Source organism: Eubalaena glacialis, chromosome 7 (assembly GCF_028564815.1).
Source record: "Eubalaena glacialis isolate mEubGla1 chromosome 7, mEubGla1.1.hap2.+ XY, whole genome shotgun sequence".
NCBI classification, from domain to species: Eukaryota; Metazoa; Chordata; class Mammalia; order Artiodactyla; family Balaenidae; genus Eubalaena; species Eubalaena glacialis.
In genome coordinates, this window is record NC_083722.1 from 65,531,387 (window position 1) to 65,550,719 (window position 19,333).

General features: G+C 41.9%; 1 protein-coding gene across 9 annotated transcripts in view; it reads right to left on the bottom strand.

Moving 5' to 3' along the window:
• Positions 1-2,173: 2,173 nt before the first annotated feature.
• The window catches only part of TCAIM (T cell activation inhibitor, mitochondrial), a 40,247-nt gene continuing 23,087 nt past the window's right edge, over positions 2,174-19,333 (bottom strand). For 4 of the 9 annotated variants that reach the window (XM_061196540.1, XM_061196539.1, XM_061196536.1 and 1 more), the window contains exons 6-12: positions 18,591-18,713; positions 16,116-16,213; positions 15,733-15,824; positions 11,568-11,800; positions 10,470-10,601; positions 7,526-7,630; positions 2,174-4,072 (exon numbers count right to left, since the gene is read on the bottom strand). In XM_061196540.1, coding sequence (XP_061052523.1) covers positions 3,832-4,072; positions 7,526-7,630; positions 10,470-10,601; positions 11,568-11,800; positions 15,733-15,824; positions 16,116-16,213; positions 18,591-18,713 — 1,024 coding nt within the window. In that variant the 3' untranslated portion in view covers positions 2,174-3,831. Of the gene's footprint in view, positions 4,073-5,184; positions 5,923-7,525; positions 7,631-9,556; positions 9,783-10,469; positions 10,602-11,567; positions 11,801-15,732; positions 15,825-16,115; positions 16,214-18,590; positions 18,714-19,333 lie in introns of those variants that run through there. The other 5 variants (XR_009701585.1, XR_009701584.1, XR_009701583.1 and 2 more) reach the window with 5 other exon arrangements.

The following is a 19,333-nucleotide window of genomic DNA, read 5'->3' on the forward strand; positions in this document are numbered from 1 at the left end:
CAGGACACTGATACACCAGGGAAGGCTAAATGGTGCCCAGCATCCAGCTCCTGAAAGGCTCAGTCCCTGCTATGTTCCTAGTGCCTGCACACAGGAGGTGCTGCCCAAGTTCTCACTGAATGACTGAGAAGAAAGGAAAAGATCTTAGGAAGTCTCTTAGGAAAGATTTATCCCAAACTTTAAAAATCCTGCCTTTTTTGGGTGCAGATGAAGTGAGTTAGCAGGGCCGCTGTCTGCATGGATGGTACTGGGCTTGCCTCCCTGTCCCAGGGCTCTTCCTGAGGCCTCTCCGGTCACCCTGCTCACCTGGAAGCCTCTGCCTTGTACCGACTGACACCAGGTCTAGGCCAGTGCCTGGGGTAGTGACAGAAAGAAAAACTGACCGCCTCCCAAAGATTCTGAGGGTGAAATCCGATGGCCCCCTCCCCACGTGGCTCACCACGCCCTGTGCTGAGCCAGTTCCGCCTACGTGAACTGCCGTGATGGACTTTGGGGCAGTCGTGTGCAAACGTTGCTTACAGAATGACACTTATAAGCACTTGCGGGGGCCCAGTGCACGCCCTGGCCCAGCTTGAGCAGGGACAACGGGGGCTGCCCGAGCAGTCTGGCTGGAGGGACAAGGCTGATGGCACTGCCAGGTCACTCGGGAGGAGCAGGAGGGGTGCCACCCCTCCCGGTTCTCACAACAGTACCCAGAGTGGGGCAAAGTCAGCTCTGCCCCCCGCCGACCCATGTGCACCATCATGGCCAGGACTGACATGCCTGACCCCAAGGTCACTGTCTCTGCTATGGTCCTCGCCCCCATGGGGCTGTACTGCTTGCCTTGTGATCCTGTCAAGCCCTGGCGCTGACCTGGGGGTGGACTCCCCCAGAGCTGGGGGCGCTCCTGTCTGTGCAGATGCCTCCCAGCCCTGGGGTTTCCTGGCTTCTAATCCCATCTCTTCAGCCTGCAGCAGGCAGAAGGGCCTTGCACAAGTTTCTGCACTGTTTGGGGCCTCATTTTCCCTATATGCAGCATTTGTCAGCTTATGGAAACAAATCCCTAAAGTGCTCTGTAAAAGGCATGTCCCCACGAGGGAAGCGTTTTTTAAAATTTTATTTATTTATTTATGGCTGTGTTGGGTCTTCGTTTCTGTGCGAGGGCTTTCTCTAGCTGCGGCAAGTGGGGGCCACTCTTCATCGCGGTGCGCGGGCCTCTCACTATCGTGGCTTCTCGTTGCAGAGCACAGGCTCCAGACGCGCAGGCTCAGTAGTTGTGGCTCACGGGTCTAGTTGCTCCACGACACGTGGGATCTTCCCAGACCAGGGCTCGAACCCGTGTCCCCCGCATTGGCAGGCAGATTCTCAACCACTGCACCACCAGGGAAGCCCGAGGGAAGGGTTTTGAGTGACCAGTAGAACCAGGCTGCAGTAGGAGGGGTGTGGAGGGAAGAGGGTCCCCTGGTGTCGACCCAGGTCTGCTCCGTCTGGTCACTGGCTGCCCCACCTCCTCCTCTTCTTCCTCGTCCAGCTGTTAAGCAGCAAGAGGCACCTGGGCTGGTGGCCAAGGACCATCCAAGGGAGGACTCTCTTTTCCTGGGACAGACTCACTGAGGGTGAGAAGGAGCTCCAAGAATGGGCATGTTTCACAGATGGGGAGACTGAGGCCAAGGGAGGGGTGGGCTAGAGGTTCCAAAGGTGAGCTGGCTCCTGAGGCAGCCCTGGTTCCCCTTGCCCACCCGTCCACCCCTCAAGGCCCATAGCCCCTCTCATGAGCTCAGGGAGGCTGCCTGGAGGCAGAGGCTTTGAAGAGAGAAAGGAGGAAGCAGGGCCTGGGGAGACCTGTCCTGTGGACGGACGTGGCTCTGGACATATGCCTCCCTGACTGGACAGCCTGGGCAGAGGGTACAGCCCCCAGGCAAGCTCATGGCCTGGTTCTTCCTTGGGAGAGCTCTGGCCTGGGGCTGGAGCTCAGGTCCCTCTGGAGATCATTTCTGACCCAAGGCTTTGAGGTTAGAGGGATCTCATCCTGTCCTAGTTTTCAGTGGTGGGAGAGAGTTTTCCAGAACTTTTATGTTAGATTGGAAGAGGAAGTCAAACAGGCATAAGCAGGCCACCAATTTTTTGTAGATTCCTTTATGTTGAAATAGTTGTAAACTATTAACAAATGAATAATGAGAAAACAATTATCTGGTTAACGTATTACTTATTATATAACAATTAGTTCTGAGACAAAGTCCAATTCAAAACATATTACTGAGGATTCTATATTAGTTGATTTTAGAAATGGCATAATCCAAACATATTTTTCCATAAATTATTATTATTATTTTTTTGGCCACACCATGGCTTTTGGGATCTTAGTTCCCCAACCAGGGATCGAACCCTCACCTTTGGCAGTGAAAGTGTGGAGTCCTAACCACTGGACCGCCAGGGAATTCCCTCAAATAAATTTTCCTATGTAACCTCTAAAGAATTTTTCACTCCCATCATTTGGCTCTGGAAAACTTTTATAGGCAACAACATTTTTACATGAGAAAAAAAATTAAGTACAGTTGTTAGGCACAGCTTAAAAGGGGTGATATGCACAAACTATAATAATTACAAATCAATACTTATTCAAACACACACTTGAATTTAAAGCGTTCAAATAATCAGTGTTTTAGATAAATTTAAAATATGCTTCGAGAATCATTTTTAACATCTCCTTTCCTTTCTAATGCACTATGGAAAAAATTCCTTTCTTATTTCTTCAGCAGTAAGAGCCTCAAAAATGTTGTTACAAACCTGGATTCACCTTGTCCTCTTGAGAAACAAGCTGAAGAGGATTTTGGATCTGGTTAAAAATATTATCCTAAGGGAAATATCCACATAGAGAAGCTCTGTGTCTGTCTATAGGGCTTGGGGCTGGGCTGGGTGGTGGGTCCAGGAAAGTTCACACAACTATGGACAGGGGGTGACTCAGAGGGGCTCTAACCAGTGTTCTAATCATTGGAAGACCTGGGTTGAGAGGGGTGGCAGATCCTGAATGGTCCGAATCATTTTAAACTTGGCCCTACTTGATGGAACTCTTTGAGAAACAAGGATTTTTCTGGATAGTGTTTGTCCTTGAAACAAATGAATCACCTCATTCAGTGTTTCAAAAAAATTCACTGTCTCTTGGTTACAGGCTACCAACAGTTAGAATATCTTAATGCATAGGAAAACTTTAAATTCTCTGTTACTGGAAATGCTTTAACAAACTGTATCAGCTTATGATAATGTCAATATCATTTGTTCATTCAATTGCTTTTTCCCATCTACTCTCTCTTTAGGCAAGATTTGATTAACGAATTTTTACTACCCATCAGTCATCTGTTTTGGACTCAAACTGTCCATAATTGGCTGCGAAATACAGGTGTGTGTATCGATACATGTGATGTTAACTATAAAGTCGCACGTTGAATTGTTACAGGTGGAAATGAGTTCCGCAACTCTAGAGCTATACTGAATGAGACCTGTTTATACTTACCAACATTCACTCATAAAAAAAAATATATATATATATGTGTGTGTGTGTATATATATATATATATATCTATCTATCTATCTCTTTCACCCTGTAGAATCCTTTCTTTCTAACATCTTTTCAGCCAGTCCTGCCAATCAGATAAGAAACACTACAAGATTGGGAGATAAAACCTTTTTTAAACAAGTTTCCTAACAGAAATTAATTTTTTAAAAGTCTACTTTTAAAGCAGCAGTTAGAAACTTTTTTCTTGTAACACGTCAGTAATACTGTTACATCAAATTGTGGATTTAAATAAGTTTAGCAGTTTCTTATCTCTTTAAAAAATAATACAGATTTCTGTGTTATTTAATGGCTTCTCCATTCTTCCAATTCCAAGGAATACAAAGGTCTCCATCCTGCATAACAGAGTAAAAATGTGAAATGCAGAGGTGCATCCCTTGTAGATAAGGCAGTGATTGTTCTAGAAGTCTCTTACAACAATCCACCATTTGTATGCTTGAAACGCTGGGCTCCTTATAAAACTTTTCCAGAGAAAATTTCTTCGTGGAAGCCTGCATCAATTCGTTTTCAATGACTTTCAACCTGTTATGTTGAAAACAAACATGATTGCCACAAGCTATAACCAAATAAAAGAACATAACATGTAAAAAATATTTTTGTATATTGGGCCATAACTTTCTACTCTCAACACTGAAAATGGTATCCACAAAGGCCAAATTATATGCTCAGAAGACTGTCCATAGGTATCTTGTAGCACCTATTATTTCCACATGTATCTCTAAGTATTTGTTAAATTTTTTTAGCAGTAATGGGGTAAAGATAATTAATACAATAATTTTTTTGGCTTTTAAAAAATTTTTATTTTTTATTTAAGTTTAATTTCTAATTAAAAAATGTTTTTAATTGAGGTATAGTTGATTTACAATGTTGTGTTAGCTTCTGGTGTACAGAGAAGTGATTCAGTTATACATACATATATCTACTCTTTGTCAGATTCTTTTCCCTTATAGATTACTACAAAATATTGAGTATGGTTCCCTGGGCTCTACAGTAGGTCCTTGTTGTCTAATTAATACATAATTCAAAAGCCTCTTATCCCGCCTCCGGGAGCAGCTGTTGGTGACTGAGAAACCAGGAAGCTGAGAGCACCACCGGCAGCTTCAGGAGGCCCTACAGTCCAACCCTGACCCGGGCAGGAGCGACTTCTGGAGATTCCTGAAAAACCCCAGGACCAGGGACTGGAGCAGGCCGCCCTCCCTACTCTCTCCCCACCAGGGCACAGGTTCTGTCTTCCGCCCGCCAAGGGTAAGACACAGGCGCTGCAAGTCAGGCAACCTGAAGGAAGTCGTGCAGGGGCTGGAAGGACAGGACCCAGACGTTAGCTGAGAACAGTGGTCTTTACACGGCTCAGCACGCCAAGGGTGGTGCAGAGGTGCTCTGAGGGCCCTCGTGGGTATGGACGGCCTCTAGTTCCTTTCCTCTTCAACTGGAGCACCTGCCAACCTTGATCTTTCTTTATCAATTGGGTTTCCACTTGAGAATCCACTTTATAAAGAGAGATGCAGCTCAAAGTGTCTGAAAACCACTGTCTCAGAACAGGCTTCATCTAAGGCAAGGCGGCTGCCTAACCAGCACCGAGTGGCTGCGATGCAGGCGGCCGGACTAGGGAAGGACCGCGGCGCAGGGAGAGGAGAGAAGGCGGCGGGGAGGGGGGAGACTCAGCTGGGCCGGGGCAGACGGCTGCAGAGGGCCCAGGCCAAGGGGGCAGGCGTGACGGGACCAGCAGCAAATGGTTTCTTTACCCGCCGTGTTGGAGGGGACAGGGATGAAGGCTCCGGAGCCCAGAGCCAGAAGGAGGCCAGGGAAGCATGAGCATCAGTGGATCCAGTCGGTGAGTATTGACTGAAGCCTCCCATGTGCCAGGCCCCGACCCCGGCACTGGAGCGAACAAAATAGACAACGCCTCTGCCCTCATGAAGCTCACACGCTGTTTGGGGGGGACAGACAGTAAATGAACAAGGAGAACAGCGTGTCACAGGGAGATGGGCGGCAGGTGGGAGGGATGAGGGGAAGCTGCTGGGTGGCAGGGGAGCTGAGACCGGAGGCTGGGAATGGGGGGAGCCTGAAGCCATGGGGGAGAAGGGCTCCAGGCAGGGGCAGAGCGCGGGTCCTTGAGGAGGTAGGAAGCTCCTCTGGCAGAAGCAGCAGGAGTGAGGGCAGCGTCTTAGGAGGCGAGTTCAGGAGGCCGATGGCAGGGCCTCGCAGGCAGGAGCACATCCGGGCTCTATAAGGACCACTCCCTCCGGCTGCTCGGCTGAGAATCCACTGGGCGGGGGCGTGCATGCGGAGGCGCGGACACCGGACAGGGCATCACAGGATAATGGACGCTGGGACCCGGGCGCAGCGGGAAAAGACACGAGACGGGCGGGGTTCTGGAGAGACGGAGAAGGTGGAGCTGAGAGGTCTGCCGGCCGGGATGTGGGGAATGAGGAAGCAGGACAGGAATCAAGATGAATCACGGGGTTTGATTTACCTCAGCAACTGGTGGATGAAACGCTCAAAAACTAAAATATTTGATTTTTATTTCTTTTTAGTTTCCTTCCTGAAAAATCTACTGGCACTATTTCAAAGCTATAGAACGCCCAGTGCGAAAACGGAAAAAGCAGCAGATACGATGTAGCAAGATCATCAGGCCTCATAATGGAGGATAGGTGAGACTTACAATTCATTAATTAATTTATTTCTGGTTTATCCTTCAGTGCTTATTTTTTTTAAAGATTTTATTGGGGTATAGTTGATTTACAACATTGTTAGTTTCAGGTGTAAAGCAAAGTGATTCAGTTATACATACACATATATTCTTTTCTCATATAGATTATCACAGAATATTCAGTAGAGGTCCCAGTACTATACACTAGGTACTTGTTGTTTTTCTATCTTACATGTAGTAGTGTGTGTATGTTAATCCCAAGTTCCTGATTTATTCCTCCTCCCCCAGTGTTTCCCCTTGAGTAACCATAACTTTGTTTTTGAAGTCTAAGTCTGTTTCTGTTGTGTAAGTTCATTTGCATCATTTTTTAAAAATTAGATTCCAAATATGAGTGATAATCATGTTTGTCTTTCTCTGTCTGACTCACTTCACTGAGTGTGATCATCTCTAGGTCCATCCATGTTGCTGCAAATGGCATTATTTCGTTCTTTATTATGGCTGAGTAATATTCCACTGTATATATGGACCACATCTTCTTTATCCATTCCTCTGTTCATGGACATTTAGGAGGCTTCCATGTCTTGGTTATTGTAAGTAGTGCTGCAGTGAACACTGGGGTGCATGTGTCTTTTCAAATTATGGTTTTCTCCGGATATGCCTGGGAGTGGGATTGCCAGATCATATGGTAGTTCTAGTCTTAATTTTTAAAGAAACCTCCATAATGTTCTCCATAGTGTCTGTTACCAGTTTCCATTCCCACCAGCAGCTTAGGAGGGTTCCCTTTTCTCTGCACCATCTCCAGCTACTATAGTTTGTAGACTTCTGGGTAATGGCCATTGTGACCGGTGCAAGGTGAGACCTTGTTGCAGTTTTGATTTGCGTTTCTCTAATAATTAGGGATGTTGAGCATCTTGTCATGTTTTTTGTTTTTTTAAACAGTGTGAATAAAAGTTACCTCTTGAAATTGGCTTCTTGAAATACTGCACTGATTTGAATTCTTTTTCGATTACTTATCCCAGGACATTTCTTGAGGACAGGTGTTATTTATTTACAGCCCTGCAGGCCTTGTGAATATTAAGACCTGGGCAGGTGTCACATCCGTAGAGCCTGAGCAGGCTTGGTTCCCAAGGATGGACTGTCCTGGGGCTGAGGGAGCTGGGGAGGATCTGCCAGCAAATGAGCCCCTCCTTGGCGCTCTAGGGCCTGGTCCCCTCTGGATGGGACCACAATCTCCAGATCCAGGCGGGCCCTCCTACAGCTACACCAAGCCCACTGCACCCAAAGGACGGTGGACTCTCTGGGCTGGAAGAGCTTTGAAAAGTCACCTGGTCTCCACGTCTCCTAGTGGTGGGGCTCCCACCTCCAGCTCCGTCTGTAGAGTCGCCCCGCCTCCGGACGACAGCACAGGTTTTGCAGGGGTTGGGTATTGTCTGGGGGGGGAAGGGGAAGGGGGAAGGGGCAGTGAGACAAAAGCCCTTGGGTGTTCGTTCTGGCACATTCCACTCTAATTTACAACCCAGAAACAAGAGTTTCCCTAAGGCTCTGGGTGCCCAAGGCAGCAGAGCTGGCATGAAGAAACCCTGCCGCCTTGTGGCCATTTCCCAGAAAAACAAGTTAAAAACCAGTGCTGATGGGCACTTAATAGTCACAAGGCCTGGGGGGGCTGTAAATGACACCTGCCCTCAAGAAATGTCCTGGGGTTGGTAATCGCAAAAGAATTCAAACAGGGCAGACTTTCAAGAAGCCAATTTCAAGAGGTAAGTTTTACACTGTTGAAAAAAAAGGCACATGAAAAGATGCTCAACACTGGTAACTTTTAAAAAAAATTTATTTTTATTTTTTAATATCTTTATTGGAGTATAATTGCTGTACAATGTTGTGTTAGTTGCTGCTGTATAACAAAGTGAATCAGCTGTATGTACACATATATCCCCATATCCCCTCCCTCTTGCATCTCCCTCCCACTCTCCCTATCCCACCCCTCTAGGTCATCGCAAAGCACTGAGCTGATCTCCCTTGTGCTATGCGGCTGCTTCCCACTAGCTATCTATTTTACATTTGGTAGTGTATATATGTCCATGCCACTCTCTCATTTCATCCCGGCTTACCCTTCCCCCTCCCTGTGTCCTCAAGTCCATTCTCTACCTCTGCATCTTTATTCCTGTCCTGCCCCTAGGTTCTTCAGAACCATTTTTTTTTTTTAGATTCCATATATATGTGTTAGCATATGGTATTTGTTTTTCTCTTTCTGACTTACTTCACTCTGTATGACAGACTGTAGGTCCATCCACCTCACTACAAATAACTCAATTTCGGTTTTTTATGGCTGAGTAATATTCCATCGTATATATGTGCTACATCTTCTTTATCCATTCATCTGTCGAACATCGCTAATTATTAGAAAGATGCAAAGCAAAACTACAATGAGGTACCGCCTCGCACCAGTTGGAATGGCCATCATCAAAACATTTACAAACAATAAATGCTGGAGAGGCCATGGAGAAAAGGGAACTCTCCTATGTCGTTGGTGGGAATGGACATCAGTAACAGCCACTATGGAGAATAGTATGAAGGTTCCTTAAAAAAACTAAAACTAGAGCTGTAGTATGATCCGGCAATCCCACTGCTGGGGCGTATATCCGCAGAAAACCATAATTCAAAAAGCCACATACACCCCAACGTTCATTGCAACACTATTTACAATAGCCAAGACATGGAAGCAACCTAAATGTCCACAGACAGAGGAATCGACAAAGAAGATGTGGTACATACATAGAATGGAATATCAGTCATCCATTAAAAAACAAAATAATGCCATTTGCAGAAACATGGATCGACCTAGAGACGATCATACTAAGGGAAGGAAGTCAGAGAAAGACAAATATGATATCACTTGTATATGGAATCTAAAGAAAAAATGATTCAAATGAACTTATTAACAACACAGAAACAGACTCATAGAGTTCGAAAACAAACTTATGGTTAGAAAAGGTAACGACACAAACACAAATGCTCACCAACCAATCAAGAAGCAGGCTATTTGTTCAATAGGATCTGGCCCGGAACTGTCACCAATTCCACAAGTGAAACAGATATGTGACTCCTTCACTTATTTGATGCATAAAATGACCCCATCATCTCCTGGGAAATGGATCACGTCCACACACAGCCCTCCTGCGTGGCCACCCTTTCTCTGTTTCACATCCTAGGCTTTTTAAACAAGCAATTTGTGTAGATCGAGGAGAGAACGGGCAGCGAGGCCAGAGAAGTAAGTAACCAGAGGGGGGCCCCAGCAGCACACTCGGACAATCACCCCGGTCCTCCGCCCACCAGGCTCCTGCCCCCGCCCTCCTTACCCTCCTCCCCGACACGTCAGCTCGTCGTCCTCGGCCACAGCCTCTGCTTCCTGATCCCTTCCCAGAGCATCAGCCTCGGCTCCTCTCACGCGTGACCCCTCTCCGTCCACCACCCCTGACGCTGAGGGCACCTGTGTCTCCTGCGAGCCTGGGGACCAGGCCTTCATCTTTCTACCAGTGGCGCCTTTCACAGCTTCCGATCCGCAACGGTCACAGCAAATGACGGCTGCATGAATGAATGAATCCTTGCTAGCCAAACCTCCTTAGGCCACATCTTTAGGAAAACCACCCTGTTTTGAATATAATACTCTCCCTTTCTTCATAGTAGATCCATGAAACATCATCAACACTATCATCTTACTGCCTACAAAACTACTGACTACAACAGGATTCCTTCAAAGATACAAATGGCATAGAAACAGCCCTGCTTATGAACCAGAAACCTTTTTCACTTTAAGATTTCTTTTCAATTTAATGACAGTGCAGACGAGGCTTGTTTTCTATCAGCAGTTTTCAAAATTTTAAACAGTGAAGATTCCAGTTAATCAAGTAGTAACTGAGTTTTCCCCCCTTGTTGCCACCCTTTTCCATCTGCACAGTTTCTTTCTGATACTCTTATCTTTCATTCTCCTCCTGAGTTGACTTTTATATTAACAAGCCCTGCTTCTCAAATTGAGGCACATGGTGGGAATGCAACTGAGGTTATTATACTGAGAAAAGAGCCACATCCAATCCCTGACACAACCGAGGGGGATAAATAAATATGTTACTCCTAAGTGACATGCAGTTTAATACAGTCGATTTCCTAAGTTCCGTACAGTTTTAATTTCCCATACTTATGAGTTCTGACTACCTGAATATTTTTAACGATTAGACGGAATGGTAAGACAGGAAGAGGGCTAAGGGAACTCACTCTTCTTTTCTTTTCATGTTCTCTCTTGCCTGTTGGGCTTTGGTGAGAATAAACCACTGGAGGTTTGCTGGATCGCAGAGGATCGGAATGTTAAAATGCCCAAGTTCGTGCAGACTTGGAGCATATCTGTCACTGTAATAAAGCATACGTAAAAGGAAAAATCAGCGACCTCTCCACCCCCATTCCACCCCCAAAGAAACGATTTTCTTAGTCCGATTAATGGAAAAGGAACCCATCAAGAAAATCCACCTTAAAGGTACAGTAAGTCCCCTACATATGAACGAGTTCCGTTCTGAGAGTGCGTTCCTAAGTCCAATTTGTTTGTAAGTCCAACAAGTTAGCCTAGGTACCCAACTAACACAATTTGGTTATATAGCACTGTACTGTAGTAGGTTTAGAATACTTTTCACACAAATAATACATAAAAAACAAACACTTGAAATAAAGATACTGTACTACTGTACTCTCTACAGTACTGTACAGTGAAGTACACAAAAGCACAACCACTTGTAGAGGATGCACGCATGTGACAATGTACACCAGACACATGAACTAACTTATGAGATTGGACATGTGAACGCACGTTTGCAATCTTTGAAAGTTTGCAGCCTGAAGGTTCATATGTAGTGGACTTCCTATATAGCAGAATTGATTTGAAGTTTTGCTGTCCCCAAAGAGACACACTATCAGGATGACCACACCCTTCCTGGCCCTGTGACCTTCCTCATCTGTAAGATGGGGGTAGTAACCCACTCTACGGTGAGGTTGTGAGAGCTAAAGAGGTAATGCATTTAAGTACCAAGCATGGTGCCTGATACGCACACTGTTGATTTCACATTAGTTTAATCCTATAAAGTTTTCCACAGGACTGATTTGCCCTGTAAGTGGCACTATATATACAGAATGTTCTAGAGACTCAATCTTTCAATCCTCTCATGTTGGCTTTTCTCATGTGTAAGAGAGTGTTGCCAACAGAGGTGGTGACATTCCTTTCTTTAATTCCTAAGAATCACACGTGGAAATACAAAACAATTTCATGCATGGACTCACACAGCCCATCTGAGTGAATGAATAAAAGTAATTGTTTTAGATACTTGCCTGTTAAGGATCATTTGCAAACCACGCAAACTTCGAGGGTGAAAAGGTATTCGACTTTTCAAGAGTCTATTATAGAACACGTCGAGAAGAGAGTAATATTCTTCAAGTGTCAACACTGGCTGTAATTCTTCGATATAAACAACTTGGATGCCACCTAGAAGATAGCTTATTTGGTCCTCCAGAAGCATCAGCCTCCTCTGCAGGTCAAAATAACTCGGTAATCTTTCAAAAAGCTATAGTATTTTTTTTTAAAAGAAAAGGGAAGGAATATTTAGTTTTATGGTACTTTAATAGTCCAAGTTTAGGACTTCAATAAATGGTATTGAGAAATTCTAACAAGAAAATTATAAATTATTTTCCTAGAAGGAAAGTTCAAGTAAGCAATAAGAAAAAAGCTATGGAATGCTGGAAATATTAATATCCAAAACAAACCACTGTAAATCTTAGGAACTTTTAGCTAGGAATTGAAGAGATTGCAGAAGAAAAGAAATATGTTCCAAATAAAAATAAGTCTTAAGTACTAACATTTAAATATTCAGGTAAGAATCTCAAATTAGGTTAGAAAGATTAAATGGTATATAAAGAAGGGTTTTAGAAATAAAGTCTACATATTTCAATTCCAAGTCTATTCCTTCTGAATTTCCCTTAATTCAACTAAATTCAATTATGGAGACCTACCATGTACTTAAGTACTAAACTGGGTCCTTGGAATATAAAGATTATAAGAATTTGTGTCCTTGTTTGCCAGGGCTTATGGTCAGGGTGCAGGGAAACAAAACAAGAATCAGAATTCAGCGTACCAAGTGCCACATCAGGGTGAAGAGATTGGAGGGTCAAGGAAAGGTTTCTAAAGACGTCTAATGTAACCAATATGAAAAGATAAAGAGGATTTAGAGAAGGTTAGACGCACTGCTAATTATTAGAGAAATGCAAATCCAAACTACAATGAGGTACCACCTCACATTGGTCATAATGGCCATCATCAAAAAGTCTACAAATACCAAATGCTGGAGAGCGTGTGGAGAAAAGGGAACCTTCCTACACTGTTGGTGGGAATGTAAGTTGCTGCAGCCACTATGGAGAACAGTATGGCGGTTCCTTAAAAAACTAAAAATAGAGTTCTATATGATCCAGCAATCCCACTCCTGGGCATATATCCAGACAAAACTATAATTTGAAAAGATATATGCACCCCAATATTCATAGCAGCACTATTTGCAATAGCCAAGACATGGAAACAACCTAAATGTCTATTGACAGATGGATAAAGCAGATGTGGTCTATATATACAATGGAATATTACTCAGCCATAGAAAAGAATGAAACAGTGCCATATGCAGCAACATGGATGAACCTAGAGATGACCAAAGTGAAGTAAGTCAGACAGAGAAAGACAAATACCATATGATATCACGTATATGTGGAATCTAAAATATGACAGAAATGAACTTATCTACGAAGCACAAACAGACTCACAGACATAGAAAACAAACTTATGGTTACCAAAGGGAGAAGGAGGTGGGGGAAGAATAAATTAGGAGTTTGGGATTAGCAGATACAAACTACTATATATAAAATAGATATACAACAAGGTCCTCTTGTATAGCACAGGGAACTATATTCAATCTCCTGTAATAAACCGTAATGGAAAAGAATATGTATATGTATGTATAACTGAATTACTTTGCTGTATACCAGAAATTAATACAACATTGTAAATCAACTATATTTCAATTAAAAAAAAAAGGAATAGAGAAGGTTAGCTGCATGTGGGAAAGTTTCAGGGGAAGAAAAAAGCATGTGCAAACCTGGAAGCACCAATAGGGACAAAGCAGGTTCAAAAACAAGGAGTTTGGTGTGGCTGGAGGGTGGCACACGTGGCCTAAGTGGAAGGAGGCGAAGCTGAAGAGGCAGGTGTCGCTGGATCGGGGAAGGACCTGTGTCCTACATTACGGACTCAGATTTTATACAGATAGTTGCAGTTATATTAGAGGAGTTGAAAGGCATCAAAAACTCTGCTATAATAAAAGCAATAGCAGTATAAAAATTCTACAAAGTATTTATAATATACTTCTAACACTTTTTGAAAAACAATTTTACTACCTACTTTTCAATTTTTCTCTCGAGTTATTCATGTGTAAATGGTAGCTACATTTTAAACACCTTTAATTTTGAGATAACTGTAGATTCACACGTCTTTCACCCAGTTTCTCCAATGGTGACATCTTGCAAAACTATATACAATCACAACCAGGAAATGGACATGGCTACAGTCCACTAACCTTGTTCAGATTTCATCAGTCTTACTTGCACTCGTGTGTATTTAATCATATGCAGATTTATCACACGTAGAGATTCATGTGACACGACCACAGTCAAGACATAGAAGAGTTCCATCACAAGGATCCCCTCTGCTGCACTTCCATAGCCACAGAAACCTCTGCTCTCCCACCCCCTGACCCCTGCAACCACTAATCTGTTCTTTCTATAATTTTATTATTTGAAGAATGTTATATAAATGGAATCATACAGCATGTATTCTTGTGAGACTGACTTTTTTCACTTTGTACAATGCCCTTGAGAGCCACCCAAGCTGTGGCCTGTATCAGCAGTTCATTCCTTCTTACCACTGAGTGGTGTTCTGTTGCATCCATGTGCCAAGGTTTGTGTCACCATTCAAACACTGGAGGGTATTAGGGTTCTTCCTAGTTTTTTGCTATCACGAACATTTGTGTACAGTTTTGGTGTGAATATAATTTTTCATTTCTCTAGTATAAATGCCCAAGAGGGCAGCTGCCAAACCACATGGTAAACACGTGTTTACTATTATAAGAAACTGCCAGACTCTTTGCCAGAGTGCCCGTGCCATTTTACATTCTCAACAGGAATGGATGAGTGATCCAGTTTTTCTGCATCCTTGCCAGCGTTTGGTGGTGTCATCATTTTTCACTTTAGCCATTCTGACAGGTGTGCAGTGACATCACATCGCATTTCCCTATGGTTTTTCATGTGCTTATTCGTCATCTGTATGTCCTCTTCTGTGACATATCTGTTCATGTTCTTTGCCCATTTTCTAATTGTTTATTTCTTTACTGTTGAGCTTTGAGAGTCCTTTATATATTTAGATACAAAGACTTTGTCAGGTAGGTGGTTTGCAAATATTTTCTACCAAATATTTGATTTGAACAGATATTTCACCAAAGAAGATATATGGATGGCAAAAAAGCACATGAAAAGATGCTCACCACCATTCATCATTAGAGAAATGCAAATTAAACCCACAGTGAGATAGAACCACACACCTCTTAGAGTGGCTAAAATTAAAAAGATGACCATAGCAAGTGTTGGCAGTTTCTTAAAAAGTTAAAATACCTTAACATATCTGGCCATTCCACTTTTAGGTATTTACCCAAGAGAAAAGGAAATATACGTCCATATAAACTTTGTAGATAAATGTTCATAGCTTTATTTCTAGTAGCCAAAAGCTGACATAACCCAACATCCATCAATAAGTGAATGGATAAACAAACTGGTATATCCATATGATGGAATACTACGTGGAAATAAAAAGGAATAAATACACGCAATAGCATGGATGAATCTCAAATTATGCCGAATGAAAGAAATCAGATCCTAACCCCAACATACTCTGTGATTCCACTTATATAAAACTCTAGAAATATAAACTAATTTATAGTGACAGAAAGCAGACCAGTGGTTGCTTGGGTAGGGGGTGGTGGATGGAAGAGAGGGTTTACAAGGGACATGAGCATTCTTTTGTGGGTGACGGATGTGTTCACTATCCTGATTATGGTAATGGTTTCACGGGTATTTACATATGTCACATCTCATCAAATTATACCCACTAAATATGTGCAGTTTATTGTAAGTCAATTATACCACAGTAAATCTGCTAAAAACAAAACAAACAAAACAACAGAATGAAGGCCTTTAGGCTATGCTTCAGAAAAGACTATAAAATTTCCAAATAAAAATGGACTTAAAAATCAGTCTTCTAAGAATTTACACTACAAAATATTAAGCATCTGATCTGCAAACAGATGATTCAAATTTTTTTTAGTTTACTGACATATCAGCATAGTTTGAAACAAAAGTATGTCGATGACAAATTAGAGATATTTTTTGTTTTTAAGCTTTTTCTTACTTTTGTCCAGTGATGATGGACATCCATTGTTCCCAGCATCACATGGCCCACTGCACTCACCCCGGACCGGTCTGTAAATATTATTGTACATCCTGATGGTAAAACACAAACCTTTGGTCACTGTCCAGAGAGGCTTCATTCTTTCAGCACTGTGCAAATAATTACGTAAATTTCATGTATCAACTCAGGATTAAATTCGGTAGAAACTTAAAGCCTAATTTTATGTCACTGTTTAAGTCAAAGGAACAGATTTTAAAATTCAGCTGATATAAAGTCACATCTATCAATACAAAGACTTTCAACACTTAGCTTTCCTCTAGAATTTACAGATGTGTATAGCCGTTAAGGGATATGGATTTCGGAAGTGAATGGAAATTGTTTACCTTTTGCATTTTTAAGGGTTTCCAAGTTCTGCTGGGCTAAGCGGCCTAAACTGTGCAGCTGGCTGCAGCGGTGGGCGATGCCCCAGCTCCTCTGCCACCTGGTCCAACAGAGCATACAGCCCATTAACACCCGTGTCCCCCCAGAGGGAGGCACACACGCGCCCCCACTGCTTGACTCCCGGGAAAGCCGAGGCGTTGCTTTCTCAAGGAGACACACAACATGCTTCCAAACTAACTCATTTTTCAAGAAGCAGCCAAATGGGAAATGAATCGTTTACCAGAGGGTAAAAATCTTAGCACTATATTCAGCTATCCGAAGACTTAAAACAAGCAAATACACTGTGTTGTTTCTCTTAAAATAAGAGGATGAAATGGGGAAAACTTTGACAAAGATCTTTTCCTTCTTTACATTGTTCAATGACGATGATGTTGTCTTAGATTTAAGTTCCAACTAGGAATTCCAGTTTGGTTTATCAGAATTTTTTTTATCATATTCTAGAGAAGATGATTTTTACGACATCGTGTAATCTGCTCATTTTATAGATGAACATTATTACATCTCAGTGACAAAATGGAACTTGATATTCGCATGATGTCACAGAGGCGCTTCTGTGTATGTGTAAAGAGCACCGGTATTAAGTGGTGTCAGAAAACCAACCTTCAGATTCTAATTCTGTGATTGACTAGCTCTGTGACCTTCAACAAACTGCCTCTAGTCTTCCTAAGGTTCCTCTTCCTGCTTGCCCAGTGGGGAACACTTCTTACAGCACAGGTGGCGTAAATCACAGGGGATGAACCTGTGAAGGAGTAAGGCGCTCAACAGGCTTTCAGAAAACTTAGGTTCCTTCTTCATCCTAACACCAACTCTGATGAATGTCATTTCTGATAAAGTGAAATCGGCTTTCAAAATTATTCCTTTAACACACAATGTCATCAGTCACAATGCTTTTGTTGTGACTGTCCTTTTGTTGGAGACTTGGTTAATTTCCCAGTAAGCCGAGACACTCACGTCCACGGTCCTCAAATATCCTGGTCTCCGGACCCCTTTGCACTCCTAAAAACTGAGAACCTCGAAGAGCTTTTGTTTATATGGGTTATAGCTATTGATATTTACCATAGTAAGAATTAAAGGTGAGAAATTTCTCCACTATATTGTAAAATAATGTTTATTTCTCTTTATGTTTAAGAAATCCTTTCATTTTCCTGATCCATTCTGCCTTCTCACATCTTTTAAAATTTATTTAGAAAACGTTATTTTCATGCATATTAATTTGTTTATAAACCTTTAAGAAGGATCTTATTATTTTGTTTTTAGTTAGTGAAGTCTATGTTACTAGATTATAGAATTGGAAGGGCCCCCTCTAATCAAAGCTTGGATGTGATGAAAAGACAGCAGCTACCAGCACAAACCCAAACATCCCACACAGTCCAAGTGTAAACACTTTCCTCTAAAATTTGAATTATCTTGGACAACTATGATTTGAATACATAAGAATAGAACATATAAGTACTATCTGTATTCTGCAAGCCCAGGAAAAAGGTGCTATTATGGTACCCAAATGGTCATTTGGTTCAATATAAGTAAAAAGTCCTGATAATGATGGCTGAAAACAACAAAACAGGCTACAGCAAAGAGTAATAGAAGTTTAAGCTCCAGACCAGATGACAATATCTCAGGGCTCTTGTAATGCAGAGTCCCATGACTGAATCACACCACCCCCTCCTTAGGGTTGTAACAGCTGTTAAATCTATTTTTATAATAAATAAAGATTCAGCATGTATCTTTATATAACTGTGATTTCTAAGTTTATGAAAACATTTAAAAAGTCAAGTTATAGTGACTACAGGTAATAATACTGTATTGCATTTTGAAAGTTGCTTAAAGAGTAGATCTTAAAAGTTCTCATCACAAGAAAAAAATTTTTTTGTAACTAGGTATCGTGACAGATGTTAACTAGACTTATCGTGGTGATCATTTTGCAATGTATACAAATAATGAATTATCATGTAAAACACTTGGAACTAATATAATGTTATATGTCAATTATACCTCAATTTAAAAAAAAGAAAAAGAGAAAAAGTCATGCTATATAACATAGAATAAAAGAATACAACATTTATTTTTTATCTCCCTTCCTCTTTTTAAACTTAAGTACCAGTCTTACATGATTGGGAAATAATTATTTTTTATACATTATGGGCATAGGAAAAGTATATTTTTCTTACAAGCCCATTATGTTAAAAAAAAAACTATTATGCTAAAAATATCAGTATCTAAACTTTACTTCACTATTTTAAACAAGAAATTCATATTGATTTTCTTACATAAACATTTGATTACTTTCATAAAAAGATAACTGAATATTTAGTGAACACAATAATTAAAGATGCAAATATTTAACTGTTAGAAACCTTTACCAAAAGGTAATACATGTTTATTTTAATCTCTAAATTAGGTTTTCTCTTCTTCATTACCTGATATCCGAGAGCTGCAATTGATGGGACAGTTCATCTTTTAAACGATCTAGTTCTTTTCTAAGTGGCAAACTATTCTTCAGCTTTTTAACAGCACTTTTCCCATTGTTATCTAACCAGGATCTAGAAAGAAAAAAACAGAGATATACACTTTGCAATACTAACTATAATGCAAACATTTCTACTATTGAACGACATGTTCATTGACTTAAAGCAGCCCCAGTGTTAAACCGAGTTTGCCATCAAACGTTTACCAAATTATAAGTACTGCTGCCAAGTCTATTCTTTTAGAGTAAATACTTCTAAAATAGGTTTCTTGGAGAACTGCCAGCATCTGTTAAATCATATTCTACTTATGATAACTTCCTTTGTCTATCAAGAAAATTCAATTTAAATTACACCAAGCCTGTTGCTAGATTTCCAGAGATGGGATGATTTTTAAAGAATTAAAGGTACTTCAAACCTCACTTATGTTTACTGCACTTTTAGGCAGGCTGTACTGGACCGCCACTTGCATTGGTCATCTACAGGCGACCCTTTTCCTACTGGGGCACGTGAGCAGATGGTGTCCTAGTGCAGCCAGACGGGGAAAAAGTCAGTTCAGAAGACGCACCTAATGGTGCTGGTGACATTCAACAGGCAGTGTTTCCTGAGGCAGGGACGTGCGGAGGTAACTGTGGATTCTAGCTGGGTAGACCCCGTCTCTTGCTTCGTTTTTGTCCTTGTTGTCAGCACCCCCGAGC